Source organism: Martes martes (genome assembly GCF_963455335.1).
Source record: "Martes martes genome assembly, chromosome: 6".
Classification (NCBI taxonomy): domain Eukaryota; kingdom Metazoa; phylum Chordata; class Mammalia; order Carnivora; family Mustelidae; genus Martes; species Martes martes.
Window position 1 is genome coordinate 11793181 of NC_137893.1, and position 19914 is coordinate 11813094.

General features: G+C 43.5%; 1 protein-coding gene across 1 annotated transcript in view; it reads left to right on the forward strand.

Annotated features, from left to right (window-relative positions):
* The window catches only part of NOX3 (NADPH oxidase 3), a gene marked incomplete at both ends in the record, with an annotated part of 55941 nt that overhangs the window by 11990 nt on the left and 24037 nt on the right, over window positions 1-19914 (forward strand). The window contains 5 exon segments of the mRNA XM_080806676.1: window positions 1041-1222; window positions 4487-4616; window positions 9522-9614; window positions 11370-11623; window positions 17837-17996. Of these exon segments, the coding sequence (XP_080662802.1) occupies window positions 1041-1222; window positions 4487-4616; window positions 9522-9614; window positions 11370-11623; window positions 17837-17996 (819 nt within the window).

A 19914-nucleotide genomic window follows, 5' to 3' on the forward strand; every position in this document is an offset into this window, starting at 1 on the left:
GAAGGATGATTTGAAATTAGCATAGCCTATGATATAAATGGATTTCTAAAATGCCTGAGTACACTTGCAAAAAAAAATGGCTTTTAAATGTTTTAGACATACCCCTTTCCATTTTATTTCAACTATTTGCTCTATGGAGGAAAAAAAAATAATAAACAAGGAGAAGTCCCTACCCAAATTACCTTGAGATCTCAAAGCAGCCCAAATTAATGAGATTTTACCGACAAAAGATACAGTGTGAGTTTATTGAGCTCACGGTTGGTCGTCTCAACGATAGTAACACAACGTATGAATACTAATGACTTGGCAAGGGTATGGAAAACTCACAGTAAATACAAAGTGCTTTGTGATTCATATTCTAAAAGGCTCTGTAACCATCCCTTGCACTCTCCGGTCAGAATGCCAGTCTTTTGGCAGTGTCTACCAGATAAGAATAGCTGTATCTTTATTGATCACCTAGGATTTACAAAGCCTTATTCCAAGCCTCCTGAGGTGGCATGAAAGAAATGCAAGTCATGGTCCTTCCAGTTAAAAAGCAAGAGCAAGGAATAACTACCAGGGGAACAGAATGTGCAGCTGCTTTATTAAGAATGCCCCGAGGGATCGCTCCAAAAAAAGTGTTTATTAATGTTAAAATGCAATTAGGCATGGCAAGCCACGTTTTTATCTTAAAGATTCAAAACTGGAGACTTGGATTTATTTTACAGTATTTTATCTTAAAATGCATTTTCATATATTGTCTTCATTTCAATTCAACGTAATAACTTTGACAGGAAGGTTGATTTATACAGATGGAAAACATGTAAATGACTCAACTGCGTTTGATGAAATTGAAGCAAAGTGAATGTCTGCCATCCAACAGGGCAAAGGAAAGGACAAGGAAGCTCCCTCTTGAGTCATATGGGGACCCCTTTTTGAGGCTAATATTTAGCTCCTGATAAGAACACCTTGAATTACCCCCTGCATGGACTCTCAAGTAATGACCCTAAAATGGAAAGGTAGAACAAAGATGTCAATGTCATGGTGCTTGTTTCTTTTAGAACAGCATCACTGAATTGCTAACAACAATCGCCGGTGTTACTGGCCTGATCCTCTCTCTGGCTTTAATCCTGATCATGACCTCTTCCACCGAGTTCATCAGACAGGTCTCCTACGAGTTGTTCTGGTACACACACCATGTGTTCATCATCTTCTTTATCAGTCTGGCATTCCATGGGGCCGGGTAAGTCCATAGCGTGCTCAGAGTATAAGATTTTATGTCTGTGAACCTCAAAATCATCTTAAAGCCCTTTGGATAGAGGAACATGACTGGCAGGGACTAAAGAACACACAGAAGGTATGGAAAAGAGCATCCACTGGGGCAAACACCTTTTTTTTTAGTAACTGAAAATAAGCAACATAGATGATGAAGTAATATCTTTATTTTTCTTGCTAACTCTGTTGAGGAGTCTTGACATGTTTATAAGATGCAGAAATTTTAATGAATGCTGGAGAACAATAGATCTGTGTTTCATTCAGAACGTATTTTTGCAATCCAAATTACGTTAGTCAGGATATGTATTTCAGACGCCCAGATGTCGTTTCTGCTTCACCAAAATCACCTACTGGGAAAACCGGTATGGGGGAGGGAACAGTGTGCCAGATGGCAGTCAGACCAAGGCTCTGCCACTGGTCATCAGGGTGGCCATGTGCAAGTCCTTTCCATTTTATGGACCTCAGTTTCCCCATCTGACTTCTAGGATTCCTTCTTGCCGGAACATCTCATACAATGCCATTCCGGTATTCAACACGTGCCTGATGCTATTAATCTCTCCATCAGGAAGCTAGAGTAGCAGCTCAAATATAATGTTTCAGTTCTCTAAATAGTTTCAAAATGACTCTGGACCAATTAACCAATTGATGCCTATTCACTAGTTTGTCCCACATTAATTATTTCATAAACTGATGCCTTTTTTTTCCATTTCACAATTTTCAGAGCACATTCATGTGCATGATCTGTTTGATCCCAACAACTGTCCTGTCCCATAAAGAGGGTGAAGTTTTCCCTATTTTATAAGGAGGAAGCAGGTCCAGGGATTAAGTGAGTCCCTCCAGGTACCAGGACAAATAAATGCCGGAGTCAGACGTATGGCACCAGTCTTCAGACAGCCCAACCTTTTCTGGTGACAAGCCCCCCCGAACAGCTCTTGGCTGGCTCTCTGGGGAAGCATTCCCTCACACCTGCGGGAATGTGCACCAGCGCATCTCCTCTTGCACATTTTTCTCCCACCATTTCGGCTGCTGAGCCTGAAGGGGGCTCTGCTTCCGCCCTGACTTGGAAGAGCCTGGCCACAGAGACCTCGGGGGCCTGGCCAGGCACACAAGACACAGTGATGGTGGGGCTCACAGCAGGGCGGGGGGTGGGGCGGGCGAGGGGGCCCTAGGGAAGCTCTGTGTGATTCACCTCCACCACCCCCCTCCCGCTATCTGCTCCCTCAAGCTCAGCCCTCCACCTCTGATGAAGGTCACTTCTGTTGCCACGGCCTAAGCCTGACTAAGAGCTCCCCACCATCCACCAGCTCGTCTGACCCCCAGACACTGTAGAAGGAAGCACTGCCCCCTCCCCCCAGGGTATATGTTACCCTGGGGAAAAACTACCAATCCCTCTGTTCATCCTTAGACTCCTAGTCAGTCAATGGTCCTATCTATGTATGCTGCTGCCTGGCTAACAGCTTTCTAGTCTTTAAAATTGGCAGTTGGCTCTCCTGATGCTTGATTCCTCACCCTGACTCTTTGTATTTTGTGGAGCAGGATGGATGGTCCCAAAGTGCTCCACCCCGCAGACGGCCAGTCCCCCTTTCTCTGTGAATTCTTCTGCTGATGCCAGGGCATTAACCCTTGCAGCACGTTTGAGAGGCTCTTCATACTCCACATGGGTCTAGAACTCCTCGTCGCAAAAATCATGCACGTGTCACCCCGGATCCTACCTCCCCGCATTCACACAAGAGGACTTCAATGGGCCAGTGTTGCATTGGAGATATTTTTTAATATCCAAATAACATTTCATAAGATGAAATATTTTAGTCATTTTAACTTAGTTGAAAGGCTTATTTTGGGATAAGGGCTTCATTTAATCTTCTCAGCTTGAAGTATTCCACAGCCACTGTTTACAGCAAAAAGTAATTTGCAAATTCTATACAAAATGCCAAGTAAAGGAGGATTATTGGAATGTGTTAAAGCCCACTAATCTTTCTATTATGGGATAGCATAGATGAAGACATAACTTTTTTTAATTTTTAAAAAGATACTGCATTTGTGAAATGTTCTCAAGTTTAGATAATGTAGAGAATGTTGCCTAGAGCTTGAGAATGATGGTGTTAAAATTTATAGAATCTTTTCATCTGGTTCCTACCTATTATTTGCCGTTCGCATGTCTGGGCTTCAACTGCTCATGGGAGATTCACGGATAGCTGTACTCATCTAACTCAAAGGGATGTTTTGGATGCCTTCCACATCACAGACTGGGACAAAGGCCAAAATGTCAGTTCTCCAGGCTGAGGTCTGAGGTCCCCAGGGTCATTGCCACTCCCTCCTCCAGTGCCCGATGATGCAAAAGGGGCCATGTGGCTTCACAGGTTACAGGACATGAACCTGGATGATGCTAAAGTTTCTCAGTCTGTAAGTATATAAGTCAATGTTTTTCTTCATAAACACCTACGAACTGAGCAACTCCCAGACTGCATGACCTCAATTCTTAGGCTTCGCAGACCGGTGCACCGATGGGTAAACCGAGGAACTCATACCAGAGCAACTTGTCAAAGGTCAGTCAGTGCTGCATTTGTGGCAAATATAATATAGCAGGATTACAGGACTCTTGATCCAGTGCTCCATTCACGAAGGCAGTCTTCTTTTTTGCTCTCAAATTCATCATGTAGTCCCGAAGACATACTTCCCACTGACCTATTTTGACCCTGTCAAACACTACGCCTGCTAGTGGTCACTGGGGAAAAAAATATCATTATTCAGGGTACTTCTTCTGACTCCTTCACTTGAAAACTTCGAGGTACTCAGAAACAAACCAAGAAGGGTAGAAGTTAAATAAATCTGCAAAAGACCCAAATAGTACAAAGTTAGCCAATTAGCCCGAATCAGCAATCAGGACGAGATGTAACCTAATTAAATTCAACAGTCTACAAAAGGATGTGTTCAAACAATTTCCCTTCATTATGAATTCTCTAATATAGACACTTTCAATTTAACACAGGATACCGCAGAGGGGCACTTCTTTTCTGGGATCTTCAAAGTTACTTGAAGCTTCTTAAATTCCTATTTTTAAAGATGTTGAGGGAAATGAGTGACAGCCCGAGTTTCAAGACCCTTGAAGTGTTATTCCAGAGCCCATTGTAGAATATATTGTAGAATATATATCTGTGGTATCACCAGACTGCACAAAATCAATTTTAAATGTTTAAGGTTTTGTTTTGTTTTGTTTTGTTTGAATGGCAAGTCGGATTGTTCGAGGCCAGACTCCCGAGAGTCAGCTGCAGCACAACGTCACCTTCTGTAGAGACCACTATGCTCAGTGGCAGAAGGCGGCCCCATGCCCCGTGCCTCAATTTTCTGGCAAGGAGCCTTCGGTAAGAGTGAACCCAAGAGCTCTTAAAAAATAGCTGTCTCCATAGTTAAAAGAACTAGAGCTTTATCTGCTTGAGAGAAGGAACAGCCCATGTCACCACCAGACAAAGCCAACTCTTTATTAAGTGTGCTAATGGAAAAATCGAGTTATGGATCATTTTAAGAGAGGTTCACTGCCAAAAGCGTTCTGTCCACTTTGAAATGTGCTCCTGCACTCGCATGTAACTGTGGATGTCTGTTATGGCGGAATGCACAGCACCGAAACTGCCAACGCCCCCGTCTCTGGCTTGCCACCCTCTGCTCTGCAAGGTCAGCTCCCCGGCCCCCTGCAGAACTGCCTCCACCATTCTGGAAATTAATAGCACCACTTCTCCAACGGACGTTAAGCAACGACCAAATGAGGAGAAGCTTGCCCTCTTTATGAAGCTTGCCTTCTTGCTTCCGACAACTTTGGGGATCAAACAAATGGGGATATTAAATGCATTTATTTCCTGTTCTCATTAAGCTCCCATGACTGAAATAATGATGGTAGACAAAAGGAGACCTAATTCATTAGAGTGGACAATAGCGTCCGCAAGTTCTCAAAAGTAAGATTTCCTGGGCATGCTGTCATCCGTACAGTCGGTAGCATAGGTAAATAGAAATAATGACCCTATTTGGTCTCCTCGGGATTCTTCGAGCAATGCAAGCCGTGGGGCAGCTGGGTGATGCATAAAAGCGAATCAATGAAGGTAGCAGATTAAAACTAGAAGGTAACCGTGCTCCCAAAATATGTGTCATTAAAAATGGAATAACAGTATGTAAATGGCGGGGGGATTCAGGAAATGAAGTCATCAGCTTACGAGGACTCGAAGGATGGGCTTTTTCTAAAATCCTCGAATATATTAAATTTAGCACTGGATTTTAAAAGTGAAAACTGCTAGGAGGAATGTTTAAAACCGAGAGAACTGGAATAGATGTGCCCATTAGACTGTGGTTCTTTTAATGGTCAGTATAGATTGTCTCTGTCTTAAACTCAACTATTGATAGCCACGACCCAGCCTGCATATTAATGAGGAACACGAATGCCTCTCTAAAATCTTCAGCTACCTCGTCTCCATAAAAAAAAAAAAAAAAAAATCAATACTCTCCCACACCTAATGAATACAGACCAGATCCCGCTCCGCAGCGGATGCTGACATTAATTATTATTAAAAGGGGGAAACTTACCCATCTCTCGGTTAACTCTCCCCTGCTACACCTCCTTGCACACCCAAACTCATGTTGTCACTCTTTCTCATTATTTTTAATGGATCCTGATTCAAAGCATGTGTGGGCTGTGTAATTACTGCTTGGCTGAATGTACAATATTCTCTCTGATGTCTTATAGACACTGAATCCAGAAGGCATCCCAAGGACAAGGAAGGGCTCCTGCGCTCCGCTGCACCACATCTCCCCTGTCTTTCCTCTTTGCCTCTCCTAACTGACTTTTCACAGTACTTTCATCGATAGAACAGTTATCAATCCACCTTCAGTGGTGCACTACCGTCCATGTTAGGAGGGAGAATGCTTTTTGTACACCACCGCGGAGATACCACACTGATCGAGGGAACCAATTGTTCCCTTAACCCCCTTCTGTCTCTGACTCACTGACACATATGAGGCTCCAGAGTCAAGAGCTGTTCATGGAATGTGTTCTCAAAAGAAGCCTGGTCTTCCTTAGCCAAAGAAGCGCCTTATTTGACTTAATTACATCAACAAGTGACAATAATAATAATAATAAGGTTAACGCTTTTTAACTTATCAGGGCATGATGTCAACAGTAGAGGAGGAAGCTTTGAGTGAGCGTCAGCGTAGCAAACTTTTTCTAAACGGCTGCCATGTGCTTGCAGTTGCAACAGACGCAGGGTCCACAGACATGACTCTTTCCCCTGGAAATCTTATTGTCTAGAAAAAGAGGCCGTTTATAAACGTAAAATAAAATCAGAGCCAGCATGTTCTTATTTTCTGGTAGGAATGAAAAACCAGGAGTGAAAGTGGAAGAAACAAGTTTCATTATGGCAGCTTTTAAATCAATGTAACTTCATTTCCATCGTAAAATATTCACTGTACCATGACTCTTTGAGTATTTTTGGAGGAGAAAAACTAAAGCAAAGAAGCCATAGCGTGTTTGAGCATGAAAGAAACTTCGATGCTAAATAGCCCTGCCTCTTTACGTAACAGGTGGAGAGCCTGTGGTCCAAGTTTTCGTGTCTTCCCTGCGGTCACAAAGGGCACTCCCAGGAAAGCCACATCAAGAAACCAGAGCTTCTATGGCCACGAACTTTCATCTCTCCTCTCTTCGGCATTCATTCTGAAACTCCAGGCTTCTCCCACCCCTCACTTTGTCCGCTCTCTGCAGCTCTCCATGAGAACACACCCCTGACACTGTATTTATCTCTGTGAATAAAGCTAAAACATGTAAGAGCCCGGAGAAAACCCAACCAATAATTTTCTCCAACTCTCTCATTTTACAAAGCAGAAAATTTGAACATAAAAGGCCCAAGGTTTTCCACAAGTCATAGGTGGAGGGATGGTAACTTCAAGACCAGAAATCAGGTCTTCTGAGACTCAGTCCAGGCGCCCCTCCTGCTCTGCGCCCTGGACTCCTTCTGTCTTTGCTCACGCTTCCTATCCCAGTCGTTGTGCAGGATGACCTGACTCACCTCTGGCCACTCCTGTCCCTCACTCCCTAACTCCCAGAGGCTCCAGGAGTATCATGATATACCCAAACCGCACTTTCTCCTCCTGGAGCAATTTATATACTAGAGCAGACATGGAACCGAGGACTCATAGCTTACATTTTCCTTCCTGACTAACCACACAAAGAAAAATAATCCATCCCATCTTTTTTTTTTTTTAAGACTTTATTTATTTATTTAACAGACAGAGATCACAAGTAGGCAGAGAAGCAGGCAGAGAGAGAAGAGGAAGCAGGCTCTCTGCTGAGCAGACAGCCCAATGCGGGGCTCGATCCCAGGACCCTGAGATCATGACCTAAGCCGAAGGCAGAGGCTTTAACCCACGGAGCCACCCAAGCGCCCCAATCCATCCCATCTTTATCAACACGGAAGAATCCAAGACCGTGACTGATTTGATACCCTCAAAATGAAGTGTGTGATGTCTAAAACTTTCTAAAATGGGCATGGAAGATTATTTATAAAAGCACATCGATACTATGTGAGTGTTTTTGCAAATATCTCTCTAAGCTCACATAGAAAGAATTGCATTCTTGCTATCCTTTCTGTAAATATCCAAACCAATTCTCAAAACACTTTGTGGTTCATTCAAGCATAAGAGACTGAAGGATTCATGCCCTTGGTCCACCCCATCCTTCGTGTCGGCCCCTTCCCAACTTCTCCCGTCCTCTGCTCCTCACACCAGCTCACCCACCGCATAGGTGGACAAAAGGCTTTATTCTCTCTGCTATTCTGAACACGTCGCTGAGCCCCACTGAGGCAGAAGAGAATAAGTGGGTCAAATTGCTTTGCGTTGCCTGCATAAATCGAGCCTTTATCAGGCCAATAAGAGGCCCCCAGGGAAAAAGCAAGGAGGGTTGATGTAGGTGAGCAGAGGTGCCGTGCACACAGACCCAGCAGTAAACAGAAGAGAAATACACGAGCAAGATAACAGAAGCAAAAATAACACCGAAGGGCTTGTGACCCGTCCCCAGAACAGACAAAACAAGAGAATGGGTAAGAGTACCTAGCATCAAAAATGGTGCGTCAGCTAGAAAGGGTTTAGGGAACATGAGTTCAAAAGGATGAGACAGCCTTCCTGCTCCTAAAGTAGTGTGCTCGTAGGAAGGTTGCAGTGCACTTAGAATCCCAAGCAGAGAATTTGGGGAAATTATGAAAGGCTTGAGTTCCAGTCCCGGCTCCCTAGGATCGAGTTCTGTCTCCCTACACCACACCACCCGTTCCCACAAAGTCAGGGTTTTTTGGGTGCATCTTTGGGATCCGGACAATCTGTTTGATCTAGCTTCACCTCAGTGTCCCCTTCCTAAAACCAAGAGAATACCATACACCTCGTAGGGTCGCATGGTATCAGACCTAGTATAAGTCTTCAAACATCATAAGTTCCCAGTCCCTCCCTTCCAGGGGAAGAGGACACCTTACGTTTGCGCACAACACTAGCACAAGACTAGCCTGCTGGCAAAGTGATCATCAGTAATACAGATTAGTCTCATAAAAGCTTAACATAGGAAAGGATTTACTAAGAATGGAAATGTCCGTTGTCACAATCGTCCAGAAGAGTGTGGAGGATTTTGTTCTGATTCTGTAAACCTACATTTAAAGTTCTGAGACACTGCCTTTATGTCTTATTCCTGATAACATTGGATATGCACACACGTGTGAGTGTGTAAGTGTGTGTGTATGTGGGTATGGGCGTGTGGGTGTGGGTGCTTTTTCAGGCAGAACCCCCAATTGTGACGCATTGTTGGCCCAAAAAATTACTGTTGAAAATGTTTTTATTTAATTTTCCATGTCCTCTTTTGGCTCAGGAATGTAGCTCTGTAAGCCTTTGACTTTGGCTGAGTTGGGAGCATTTATGACCCTATCATATGTAACATAAACATCAATCTGCTTTCCTATTTCTTTGCAAATTCAATTATTTCTAATTACATAAAGGCATCATTGATCAAGTAAGCATAAAAACCAATACAGAAGAGTTTAATCTCTTACATAAGCTTGTAGGCTTCAAGGAATAATTGAATGTTATAGTATTTAATACAAGGAGATATCTTTATTGTTGGTAACTGGCCCAAAGTTAAAGGAAAATGTCTGAATCCCATCATGTTATGTATTGATTTGGTTCAAATTGAAAATATTTGGTTTCTATTTTCATTTCCTTTTCCTCTCTCTCTCTCTCTCTGCTGTTCTCTACAGGCTTGGAAATGGGTTTTAGGCCCTGTGGTCCTATATGCGTGTGAAAGAATAATGAGGTTGTGGCGGTTTCAACAAGAAGTTGTCATTACCAAGGTATGCGTGTAGCTTTATGTCTGAATAAAAGCCTGAGTGTAGATGAAAATTTTTTATTAGCCCAAGTTTTTAATTTGCCATTTTTATTGCAGAACTGTCTGTAATTTAGAGGCTCATCTTCTGTTCTAATGATTGCTTGTATCCCGCGTATCTTTTAGTGTGACTAATTTTACCGAAGACAGAGATCAGGGCTCCGGACCTAGACACAGAATTCTGATAAAGATTATGGAGCCGCCCAGGAATCATCCGTTCTGCTTTTTATTTCGGTTTCTCACTGGGGGTTGGGGAGAATGGGCGGGGGGACGGAGTCAACTTTGCATGGCCCGTGGTCACTTCTAGTACAATCACTTCCTTTGACACGTAAAGATGGTGATTTTGCAAACACACAAATAATAGACAGACATTTTCAAAGGCACACACTTCCACTCGAAGCTACCGAGCAGAGGACAGAGAACCGTCTTCCTCAGGTTCAGAGACAGCGGGAGAGCGAGGTTGGGGGGAACCTAGTGAGTGAGAGCCCCAGGGAGCGTTTTCCAATTTGTCCCCCTCCTCACAGCTCTCCAATTTTACCTGGAGGAAGACGTGAGTAGCTAGACCAGGAAAAGATGTGTAGGACACTGAGAAGTACCAAAGACCCTGCCCCCAGTGTTTTAAATGTCCAAGAAGAAATGCTCCGCTAACCAAACCTATATTGCTAATACAATATTAACAGAATCCTCTATCTCCTGAACCGTCTTCATGAAAGCAGATGCATAGAAATTGCTTCATATTTCTGTTTTAAGCTGTTTCCGTGTTGCTGCTTTTAAGTTAAGCACCAAAGGATATCAGGCTACGTCAAAAGCCAGACAGTAAAACTTCTGGAAACCCACTAGAGCTGTTACTAGGGAGACAATTTAACAGCAGAATCAGAACAAATATCAGTGGGGAGATGGGAAACAGAACTAATGATTAAAATGCTGTGAGATTCTCTTCCGAATGGAAAAATACTGTCACAAGATCCAGATATTTGCTTCTGCTCCCTATCGCCTCCAGCCACAGAGAAGACATCGGAGCCTAGAGAGATTTCTTTTCAGGAAACAAGATGGAAATCAGTTCTTTCCTTCCAATAAGCAGCACGTGGCAAGTCTCTTTAGCGATGAGAGTCTGCCTGCTGCTTCCTACACCTCAAACTCAGAGCCTGAGCAGGATAGGGGATGAAACCTGACTAAAAACAAAAACAAAATGAAACATTTCACAGTGAATTTGGAGATAGTTTTCCACTTAGAATGAGACAACAACAGAGTTAATCAACCAGAGATTGAGAAAAGACACAGATCGTTGAAAACAGTACCAAACAGGGCCTACGTTTTAAAACCATGGAGACAGCTCAGTGGGTCTTTTAATAACTCTAAGCATCATTAAGTGCAGGATCTGATATACTGGATCCTATTGTCTGGATCCTGGCGAACGGAGCTCGCGAGAGCTTGGCCGCTGGAGACATAAAGCCACGTGTCAGACAGCACGTGGCACCTGGGTGCCGCTGCCCAAATTTCGGATGGCACTCTGAAGGAGATAAGCTTCATGCTTGCCGGAGTTGCCAAGCCCAATATAAAAGGCACGGCAAAGATCCCTGGAAGGAAGTAGCAAATGGCAGATATAAAGGATACCTCAAAAAAGCGGATTCTAAAATTTAAAAACCTCTGGTGGAACAAAAGCCATTGTCTTCCCCCTTCACCCGAGAAAAAAAGAGAAAACGACTGTCTTCCTCTGATTTAGGTGGTGAGCCACCCGTCTGGAGTTCTAGAACTTCACATGAAAAAGCGTAACTTTAAAATGGCGCCGGGACAGTACATCCTGATCCAGTGCCCATCTATATCCCGGCTGGAATGGCACCCCTTCACCCTCACCTCGGCTCCTCAGGAGAACTTCTTCAGTGTCCACATCCGGGTAGCAGGAGACTGGACAGAAGCTTTATGTAAGGCCTTTGGGGCAGAGGGACAGGCCTCGAAGGAGCTCTGGAGCCTGCCAAGGTAGGAGCCTGTTTCTTTTTTACGTAGAACTTAGAATAGTATAACAAATAAGGCATTTTCGTGCATCAACAGGCTTCCCAAATCCAGCAATATCTTTATTCTAGATGGCAAATTTTAATGTTTTTTTTTTAATTTAAGGACCTATATAAAGAGGATAATTTAGTGGATTTCCAGTAGAAGCAAGTACATTTCTTTTAAAAGAGAAAAAAATAGAATGTTCGACAAAGGCAGGCAGCGATCCAGGAAGAAGGAGCATTGTGCTTTCTCAGCTCCAAAACAGCACTTGGCTAATTATATGCAGCCCGCGATGACTCAGACAGCCCTGTGAACTTTTTGCTGTTACAGTCTGAGGTCTTTACGTTTGTTATTTTGGTCTTCCTAAGGAGGAGGCTTTCCAGGCAGGGTGAGGCTGGAGAAAGAGCTGAACGAAGACCAACTGAAGCTCGCAGAGTGGTAAAATGACCAGATGGTCAAGGAAGTTGCACCGTTCAGTCTGTCGGTGCTGCCTGTGTGTGTGCCACAAGCACCGGTGACCTCCGTTAGGTGCCAGAAATAGAAATGGCAAAACGCTGCCTCCTTCCTCTAGAACTTCGAGAGGCCGAATGCCATCAGCATCAATGTGCAGGCAGAGGATTTAATGTCGCTGCGAGGTCGATGTGCAGAGGGTCGGCCTGGGAAGGGTGGAGAGGCACGCATGACATCCATATTCATTTCCTAAGGTTGTGGTAACAAACTGGGTGGCCAGCAACAAAAGAAAGTATTCTCTCCCAGTTCTGGAGCTCTGGGGCTGGATCCAAAGGACCGCAGGGCTGTGCTCCATGTGCAACCTCTATGGGAGGCGCTTCCCCTCCCTTCTTCCCATTCCGGGGGCTTTGCCAGCAATCCATGGCATTCTTTGGCTCGCACCTGCAGCAGCGACTATCTTTGTCATCCCATGATATTCTCCCCTCTCATGTCTGTGTCTCTGTGGCCTCTTCTTGGAAATCTGAGTCCTGTTGGATTAAGGGCCTGCCTGCCTCCTGTATGACCTCATCTTAACACCCCTATTTCCAAAGCAAGTCACATTCTGAGGTACTGGGGTTAGGACTTCAACTTGGCAACGGGGGTACATGATTCAAAGACAACATCTTATTCAGACAAGCCGGGGCCCCGGTGTCAATTACCGCTCCTTGGTCCCCTTTGGCAAACAATGGCTTGAAGTTGGTTCCCATTCTCCCAGCAGGATAACCCAAGAAGCAGGCCAAACCCGTGTTTAAAGCCCCAGGAAAATGGACACACATAAAAAGGATTAAGAAAAACATTTTGGAAGAATTTGACATTTCAAAAGGACGATCAAGAGATTCCTTCTCCTGCGGTCCTTGGAGGGTGTCAGGAACTACCAAACGGTGGCCACAACCATAAGAAATTAGGTGGTGAACGCTGTCAGGACGCACTTAGAATCGAACTTTCTGGGGCAGGGCACTGCCTGCCCTTCCATCTATGTTCGGTGCCTAGAACAGTGTTGGACATATATTGCACGTGGAGGAAATATTTAATGAAGAAATTAATGAATACCTAGACTCAGTGTGGATGTTTTAGCTCATTTTTAACAAATATTTACAGGTGGCAAACTAGGCACTAGAATCAATGTAAGGCACAGAATCTAGTCAACATACTGTCCCTTTTTCCTCCCTCTCATAGGACACTGAGCTGTGACTGTAGAGCTCTGGGCTTGCTTGTGTTTACTGGCTAGGAAGAGTCACATGCCTTCATTTCAAACATTGAAACCAAAGAGTGGTATGACAACAAACCAAGTGTAAACATCATCTGGTCAGACCAGAGCTCCAAGTCAGATGACAACACCCAACTGCTCCTCCATTTAAGACCTTTTCTTTATAATCACAGAACAGAAGCAATGTAACAACATTCTAAGATTCAGAATGCAATGCAAATGCTTAAAATCAGGAATAAAATTAGACACACACACACGCACACGTCCCTGCCCTCCTTTTGGCATTGCTAAGATCAATACTTTCATCCTGTTGCTAGCCTCGTCTCTACTCTTAGTGTACGCGGTTATCTGGTCTATCAACCAACCTTGCCTTTCACAAACTGGCTAGCATTTCAGCCAATACCCCAATGAGAACTTGGAACATGTTTCTCAGGAGTCAATAGGCCTACCATCCATGGGGTATCTTGTCAGCTCACAGCCTGACACGGTATGCCCTCTCCCCCTCCCCCAGGCCTCCCTGGGCTCCCCTGCCTCACCTCGTGCTCCCTCCTTGAACTCAGCCATCGTTGCAGCCTTCTTGACTTTCTCCTACACTGAGCACACTCTCCTAAGCACCTTCATCACTGCTGTTCCCTCCCCCTGGAACATTCTTCCCCAGATTTCCGCTAGGCTGCTCCCTCACACCCCCCACCCCAGGTATTTGCTCAAATGTCTCCTAGTGAAGTCTCTCCTTCCTGACTCATTTGAGACCATGACCCCCAATGGACTCTCAGTGATCACTTTGTCTTGAGCCCTACTTTATTCTTCTGCATAGTACTTATCACCATCTGACATGCTAAATAAATATCTGCTCATTTATCTGTTCACCGTGTATCTTCCCACACTAGAATGGAAGTTCCATAAGAAAAGGGACATTATCCATGCACTTTGTTGTCTTGTCTTTAGTGCCTAGAATAGGCCCTAACTCTTAGCTGGTGCTCAATAAATATTTATGGAATGAGTAAAACTGAATTGTTGGAAACAGTGAAGTTTCCCTTCATTTGTTAAATTCATTTGACCTCTGCTTCTATACATGTGTAGACATATGTATTAACAGTAGAACCAAAAGAAACCCTACAATTTCTTCAATTCTTCCATATATGAAGAATCAGAATGTTATTGGACTTCCTTGAATGATTTTATCTCTTAGAGTTGATTCAATTTTGAATCGAATCAAACATATGGGAAAGAGCACTATAATTTTTCACTGTTTTGAACCCAGAAGGGATTTAAACCAGCCCCAGGAAAAAGGGGCACGTGGGTGGCTCCGTCAGTGAAGCGTCTGACTCTTGGTTTCAGTTCAGGGCATGATCTCAGGTTTGTGGGATCAAGCCCTGTGTGGGCCTCTGCACTCAGCAGGGAATCTGCTTGAGGATTCTCTCTCTCTCCTTTCCCTCTGCCTCACCCAGCTCTCCAATAAATAAATAAATCTAAAAAAAAAAAAATGTTTAAACAAAAAAAATACAGGATTTTGTCTTCTGAGGTAAAATGGAGGAATTTCTCAGAAATGATACTTGAGTTTTCAGAGGTTTAAACTGCTGCCTAGAGCAAGGACACCACCATCCAACAGCCTGGGGCCAAAGCCCAGTTTGGGGTGTGATCTTAGAGGATGTATGTAACTGACAACCTCGGTTTCCTTATCTGTGAAATAAAGATGATAATCGTACCTAAGACTTTGTTTAGGATTAAATATGATGGTCCTTATAAAGCCCTTCAAATATTGCATAGTAAAAAAAAAAAAAAAGGTTATTGTTATTATGAGCAAACTAAGAAAGATCAGCTACTGCAGAGAGATCAATGACGGTGATGATCGACAGGGAGAACGTGGAGATGAGCAAAGGCAGTGGGTTCAGAGAGTCAGGGGTGGACGTCGATGAGGAGGATGGGTGTGCGCCTGACTTTAAGCGAGTAACTGCGCCGTGTGGATGCTGGAAAGTCTACTCATTTTCTAAGCTGCATCGTTAAGCTCTGTGTGCAAATCAAAGAGGAAGTAGCTGAGTGTTATAAGCAAGAATTTGTGTAAAGGAAGCCAATTCAGGATTGCGAGAGGTCTTGAGAAATGGAGACATTTTTGTCCAAAAAAAAAACAAAATACAAAAACCAATTGGGGTGTCACCATCAACCATTTAAAGGCCTGAGACAAGAAAGGGAAGAGACCTAGTATGTGTTTCTCAGGAAGGCGAGCGGTGTGAGTCATCAGAAAACAGATTTCAGTGAGACCTGAGAAAAACCATCTCCTGCTTTGAACTTCCCCTGCACAGAACAAGATGCCCCGCAATTTAATATCAGAATGGGATCAGCTCTAGGGGTTGTGGAAGGAAGGATTACTATATTAGCAGGGAAGTTGGACTAAATATTTTCTCCTGCCTTTTCCAGCTTAGATTCTCAATTCTAATTATGTGGAAATGTGTTTATTATGTATTTCTGTGGATTATACGACACAATTCTTCTTTGGGTTTCATTGTTATCTTTTCAAATCAATGTCAAATAAATCCCAAATACAACTAATTATAAAAACAATTAACAGTAAGACATTTTAATCCTTGGACAGTTCCGTTTTTTCTCTCTCGATTCCCCTTATCTAATTATTTATAAACTAATCTACGGTGGGCTGAGATACTAACCCTTTCTGGTTAATGACCTTTTATTTTTATTCTTCCATTTCCATATATCAATATGTAATAAAGCCTTATTAATTAAGATTAACTTGAGGAGAGTTAATTTGAATTATTAGGAGGTCTGGCATATGGAATATTTAAAAATAAAACCCAATTGAACTTTCATGAACACATAGTAAGCCCAAATGGGCCAACCTCGGGTGCCTTCAACAGACACCCCTTAGGGAATGGTTATGAATAACTTAGAAGCCTTTTAATTAGCATATCTTTGTTCGTATGTAAATGTGTGCTTTTGGAATAGTTGAGGTTATTTAATACATTCTGCTGACTGAAATATTTTAAACATTCCCTTTACAATTTATTCAACGAATTGTTATTGAACAGCTCCATGCCAGAGAGCATGCAGAGCCCTGGGATGCCGAGGGGAGCAAAGACAGACCTGGCTCCTCCCTCCAGAGAACTTGTGGTCCAGTGATCAAGACGGGTGCAAATCAAATCACGCACACATGCCCCAAAAACTGTAAAATTATGAATGCGATGAGGACTCCAGAGGATAGGCACATGAGGCTATAAATTATATAAGAGGGGATTTAGCCTAGTGTAAGGGGCCCAGGAAGCTTCCCCAGGGAAATGATGATTCAGATAAGACCTAATGAAAAGATAACTGTTAACCAAGTCAGGAGAGCAGGGAGAAATTAGGACAGAGTATTTTCTGGTTACTTGGGTTTTTCCATGCAAAGGCCCCGGGGCAGAAGGCTGGTACTGTGAATTTTAGGAAATGAAAGAAAAGCCAGTGTTGAAAACTGGTGTTGAGAAAGGGAGCAGAAGGGGCGCCTGGGTGGCTCAGTGGGTTAAAGCCTCTGCCTTCAGCTCAGGTCATGATCCCAGGGTCCTGGGATCGAGCCCCGCATCGGGCTCTCTGCTCAGCGGGGAGCCTGCTTCCTCCTCCCTCTCTCTCTTCCTGCCTCTCTGCCTACTTGTGATCTCCGTCTGTCAAATAAATAAATAAAATCTTTAAAAAAAAAAAAAAAAAGAAAGAAAGGGAGCAGAATCCAGGGGCTGGTCTATTCTGGACCACATTCAAGAGAATCATATTCATTCAATAAATATGCTTCACCCTTACAAAGAAAGATTTGCTAAGCAAAGACAAAACATCAGTGCCATTCTAGGCAAAAACCCAGATTTTGAGTTCGCATCATCCGAAATAACAAGTTTTAGAAATTCCATATAACTGACAAGTTATCTCAAAATCACATTTATTCCCAATGAACGGCTTCTAGACTAAAATTATATGGATGAATAAAAAAAAGAATAAAAAAATAAAATTATATGAATATACTAAGAGGTGGAAATGACTAAAAACAGGAGAAGCACAGTAGCAACAGGATAGATAAGCCTTTAAGGCACGTTCTGCTTCTGCTTTATTCCTCTGATGGCAGCTGCGGAAAAGGAAAAAGAAAAGGAAAAGGAAAGGAAAAGAAAAAACCAAAGCCAAGGCCTCCTCCACCAGACTCCACGATGCTTGGAGCCAAAACAAGCGTCTGAGAATTGTCAGAACTTGCCACGTGGGAGAGGCATGAGCCCAAGCCAGAGAAGCAGGCTTTGTCCTTCCGTGAATGGCACCTGGACCGGCCGGTGTGGTCATCCCCCATCCCTATCCCTAGGAGACAGGCCCCCATTTCCCCCTGCTGAGTCCGTGCTCCCCAAACAGGGCACCCTGAAGCACAGAGCCAACCCCCTGCGCTCCGTTGCGAGCACATCCTATAAAAGGCATCGGTTGAGGATGGCTTTGTTCCCCGGAGCAGAGCGTTCTGAGTGTCACAGGACCGCCCTTTGTGATTGCAGGCTGGCGGTGGACGGGCCGTTCGGAACCCCACTGACGGATGTACTCCACTACCCCGTGAGCGTGTGCATCGCCGCGGGAATAGGGGTCACTCCCTTCGCCTCTCTTCTGAAATCTATACGGTACAAATGTGAGTCACAAACCCAGCTGAAGCTGAGCAAGGTATGGAAAAAATCATTAGTTCACACTCACATGGATTAAAAGGTTCACTCTCCTTCTATCTATCATCTGCCAATTCTTGGGGAGGATTTTAATTAACTATGAGGGATAAACTCAAGGATCCTTAACTATACTTATGTTCTTAAAAATCTCCATTCGGTATTACATTTATGAGAAGGGTTGTGTCTAATCTTGTTAAAGATGACAAGACATAAATTTTATTGCTCGTTGCCATTACAAGACACGTAATTGCTCATGTCAGTAAAATATGGACGGGCTGCAAATGGCTTTGTGACCGGGCTACTCTTAGTGATATTAACAGGCGGCCTTTTCCTTAGTCTCTTTAGCCTGAGACTATGACTCCAAGTGTGCGATTCAGCATCTTCCTCTCATGGCCCCAGGGTCTTAACAGGAAGCAGAAATGCCTCAGTTGAGATTCATTGGCCTGCTTGCTTGGTGTTGCCAAGCTCCCAATCTTTTTTCTCATTTCTTGAATGTTCTCTGACAAGACACCTCCACAGTTGCCTGCCTTCCTTTGTCCTACCCATAGACAGTCCATCCTTTAAGCCTCTGGGGAGCTGCAGGAGAAAGGGAGTCATGTTAACACCGCGTGGTGTCCGTTCAGGAGGACTTCGGTTGCCAGGCACGTCTGGTTCCGGGCCTGATTCTGCCACTTCTCTGATCCACACTTTGGTTCTAATTTCCTCCTCTAGCAAAAGAGTTTGCTTGATTAGATTTGCGTGTCTCTCTAACATGAGTTAGATGTGAACATTGGTCACGTGCTGTGGTCCACTAAAGAGAATTCTGTGGTCAAAAGAAGCTACTACAAATCCCATTCTAGAAGATTCACATCATCTATTAGCCTATTAAATAAGTTCTATAGAAAAGAACCTCCCTCGGTTTTGTTTCAGCCATCCCTCCCAAGCTTGGTTAGCCACAGAAAATTTCCCCACCTAAAAGTTATTAAGGAGTAGCATTCTTTGAAGCACGGGGGGCAATACCAGATCTCTAAAGTTGGGGCTCTTCCAACTAAGAAATAAGAGAGCAATCAGCTATCATTTCATGAGTTTCCAAGTGACAGGTGCTTGACATACATTTTCTCATTTGATTGTTATAACTCCCAACCGCCCGTATATAGTAGACAATAGCAAGCCTGCTTTTCACACACACACACACACACACACAAAAACCCTGAAACTTAACAAACCAAAGTGACTGCCCTAAAAATACATGGGTAATAAAAGGCAGAATGAGGATTCAAACTTAGATCCATCTGGCTCCTTCCATGACATAACAAACATATGGTAGGTATGACTGCCACCATTGTATTGTAGGCAGACTGAGGGATCCCTGGCCAGAGAATCCGTCTCAGCCTGATTCTACCCTCTCTAGAAGCATCATCTTGAGCAACTCAGGTCACCTCTCTGAGCTGGGTTTCCTGATCTGCACAACAGAGAAAGAAGAGTCCGTATCTAACAGAGAGTTTTAATACCAAAGAGGACAAATCAATAATATGATGTGTAAATAATGTAATGTAAATGCATATAAAATGATATAAAAGTTCATTATAGCTGCCAAAGATGTAGATAGATCGCTAGTACTCCTGCTACTAATAGCTTAGATTCATCAAGCCTTGACTACCCAGCAGGCAGGATGTTGAGCATTTTATACACACTATCTCACATCATCTTTTTAAGGAACTCACCATTTTTATTCCCATTTACAGATGAGAAAACTAAATCTGATCACAAAGCTCATAGGAATGATAGCATCATAGTATCAAATTATTGTAATTGTTCTTTGGGATAAGTAACATCCTCAGTTTACTCCTGAGGAACTCAAAACACAGCCGGCCAATAAATCGTAGAACAAGAATTCGAATCCACTCCTCAAATGCTGACTCATCGTATTTCCTCTATAC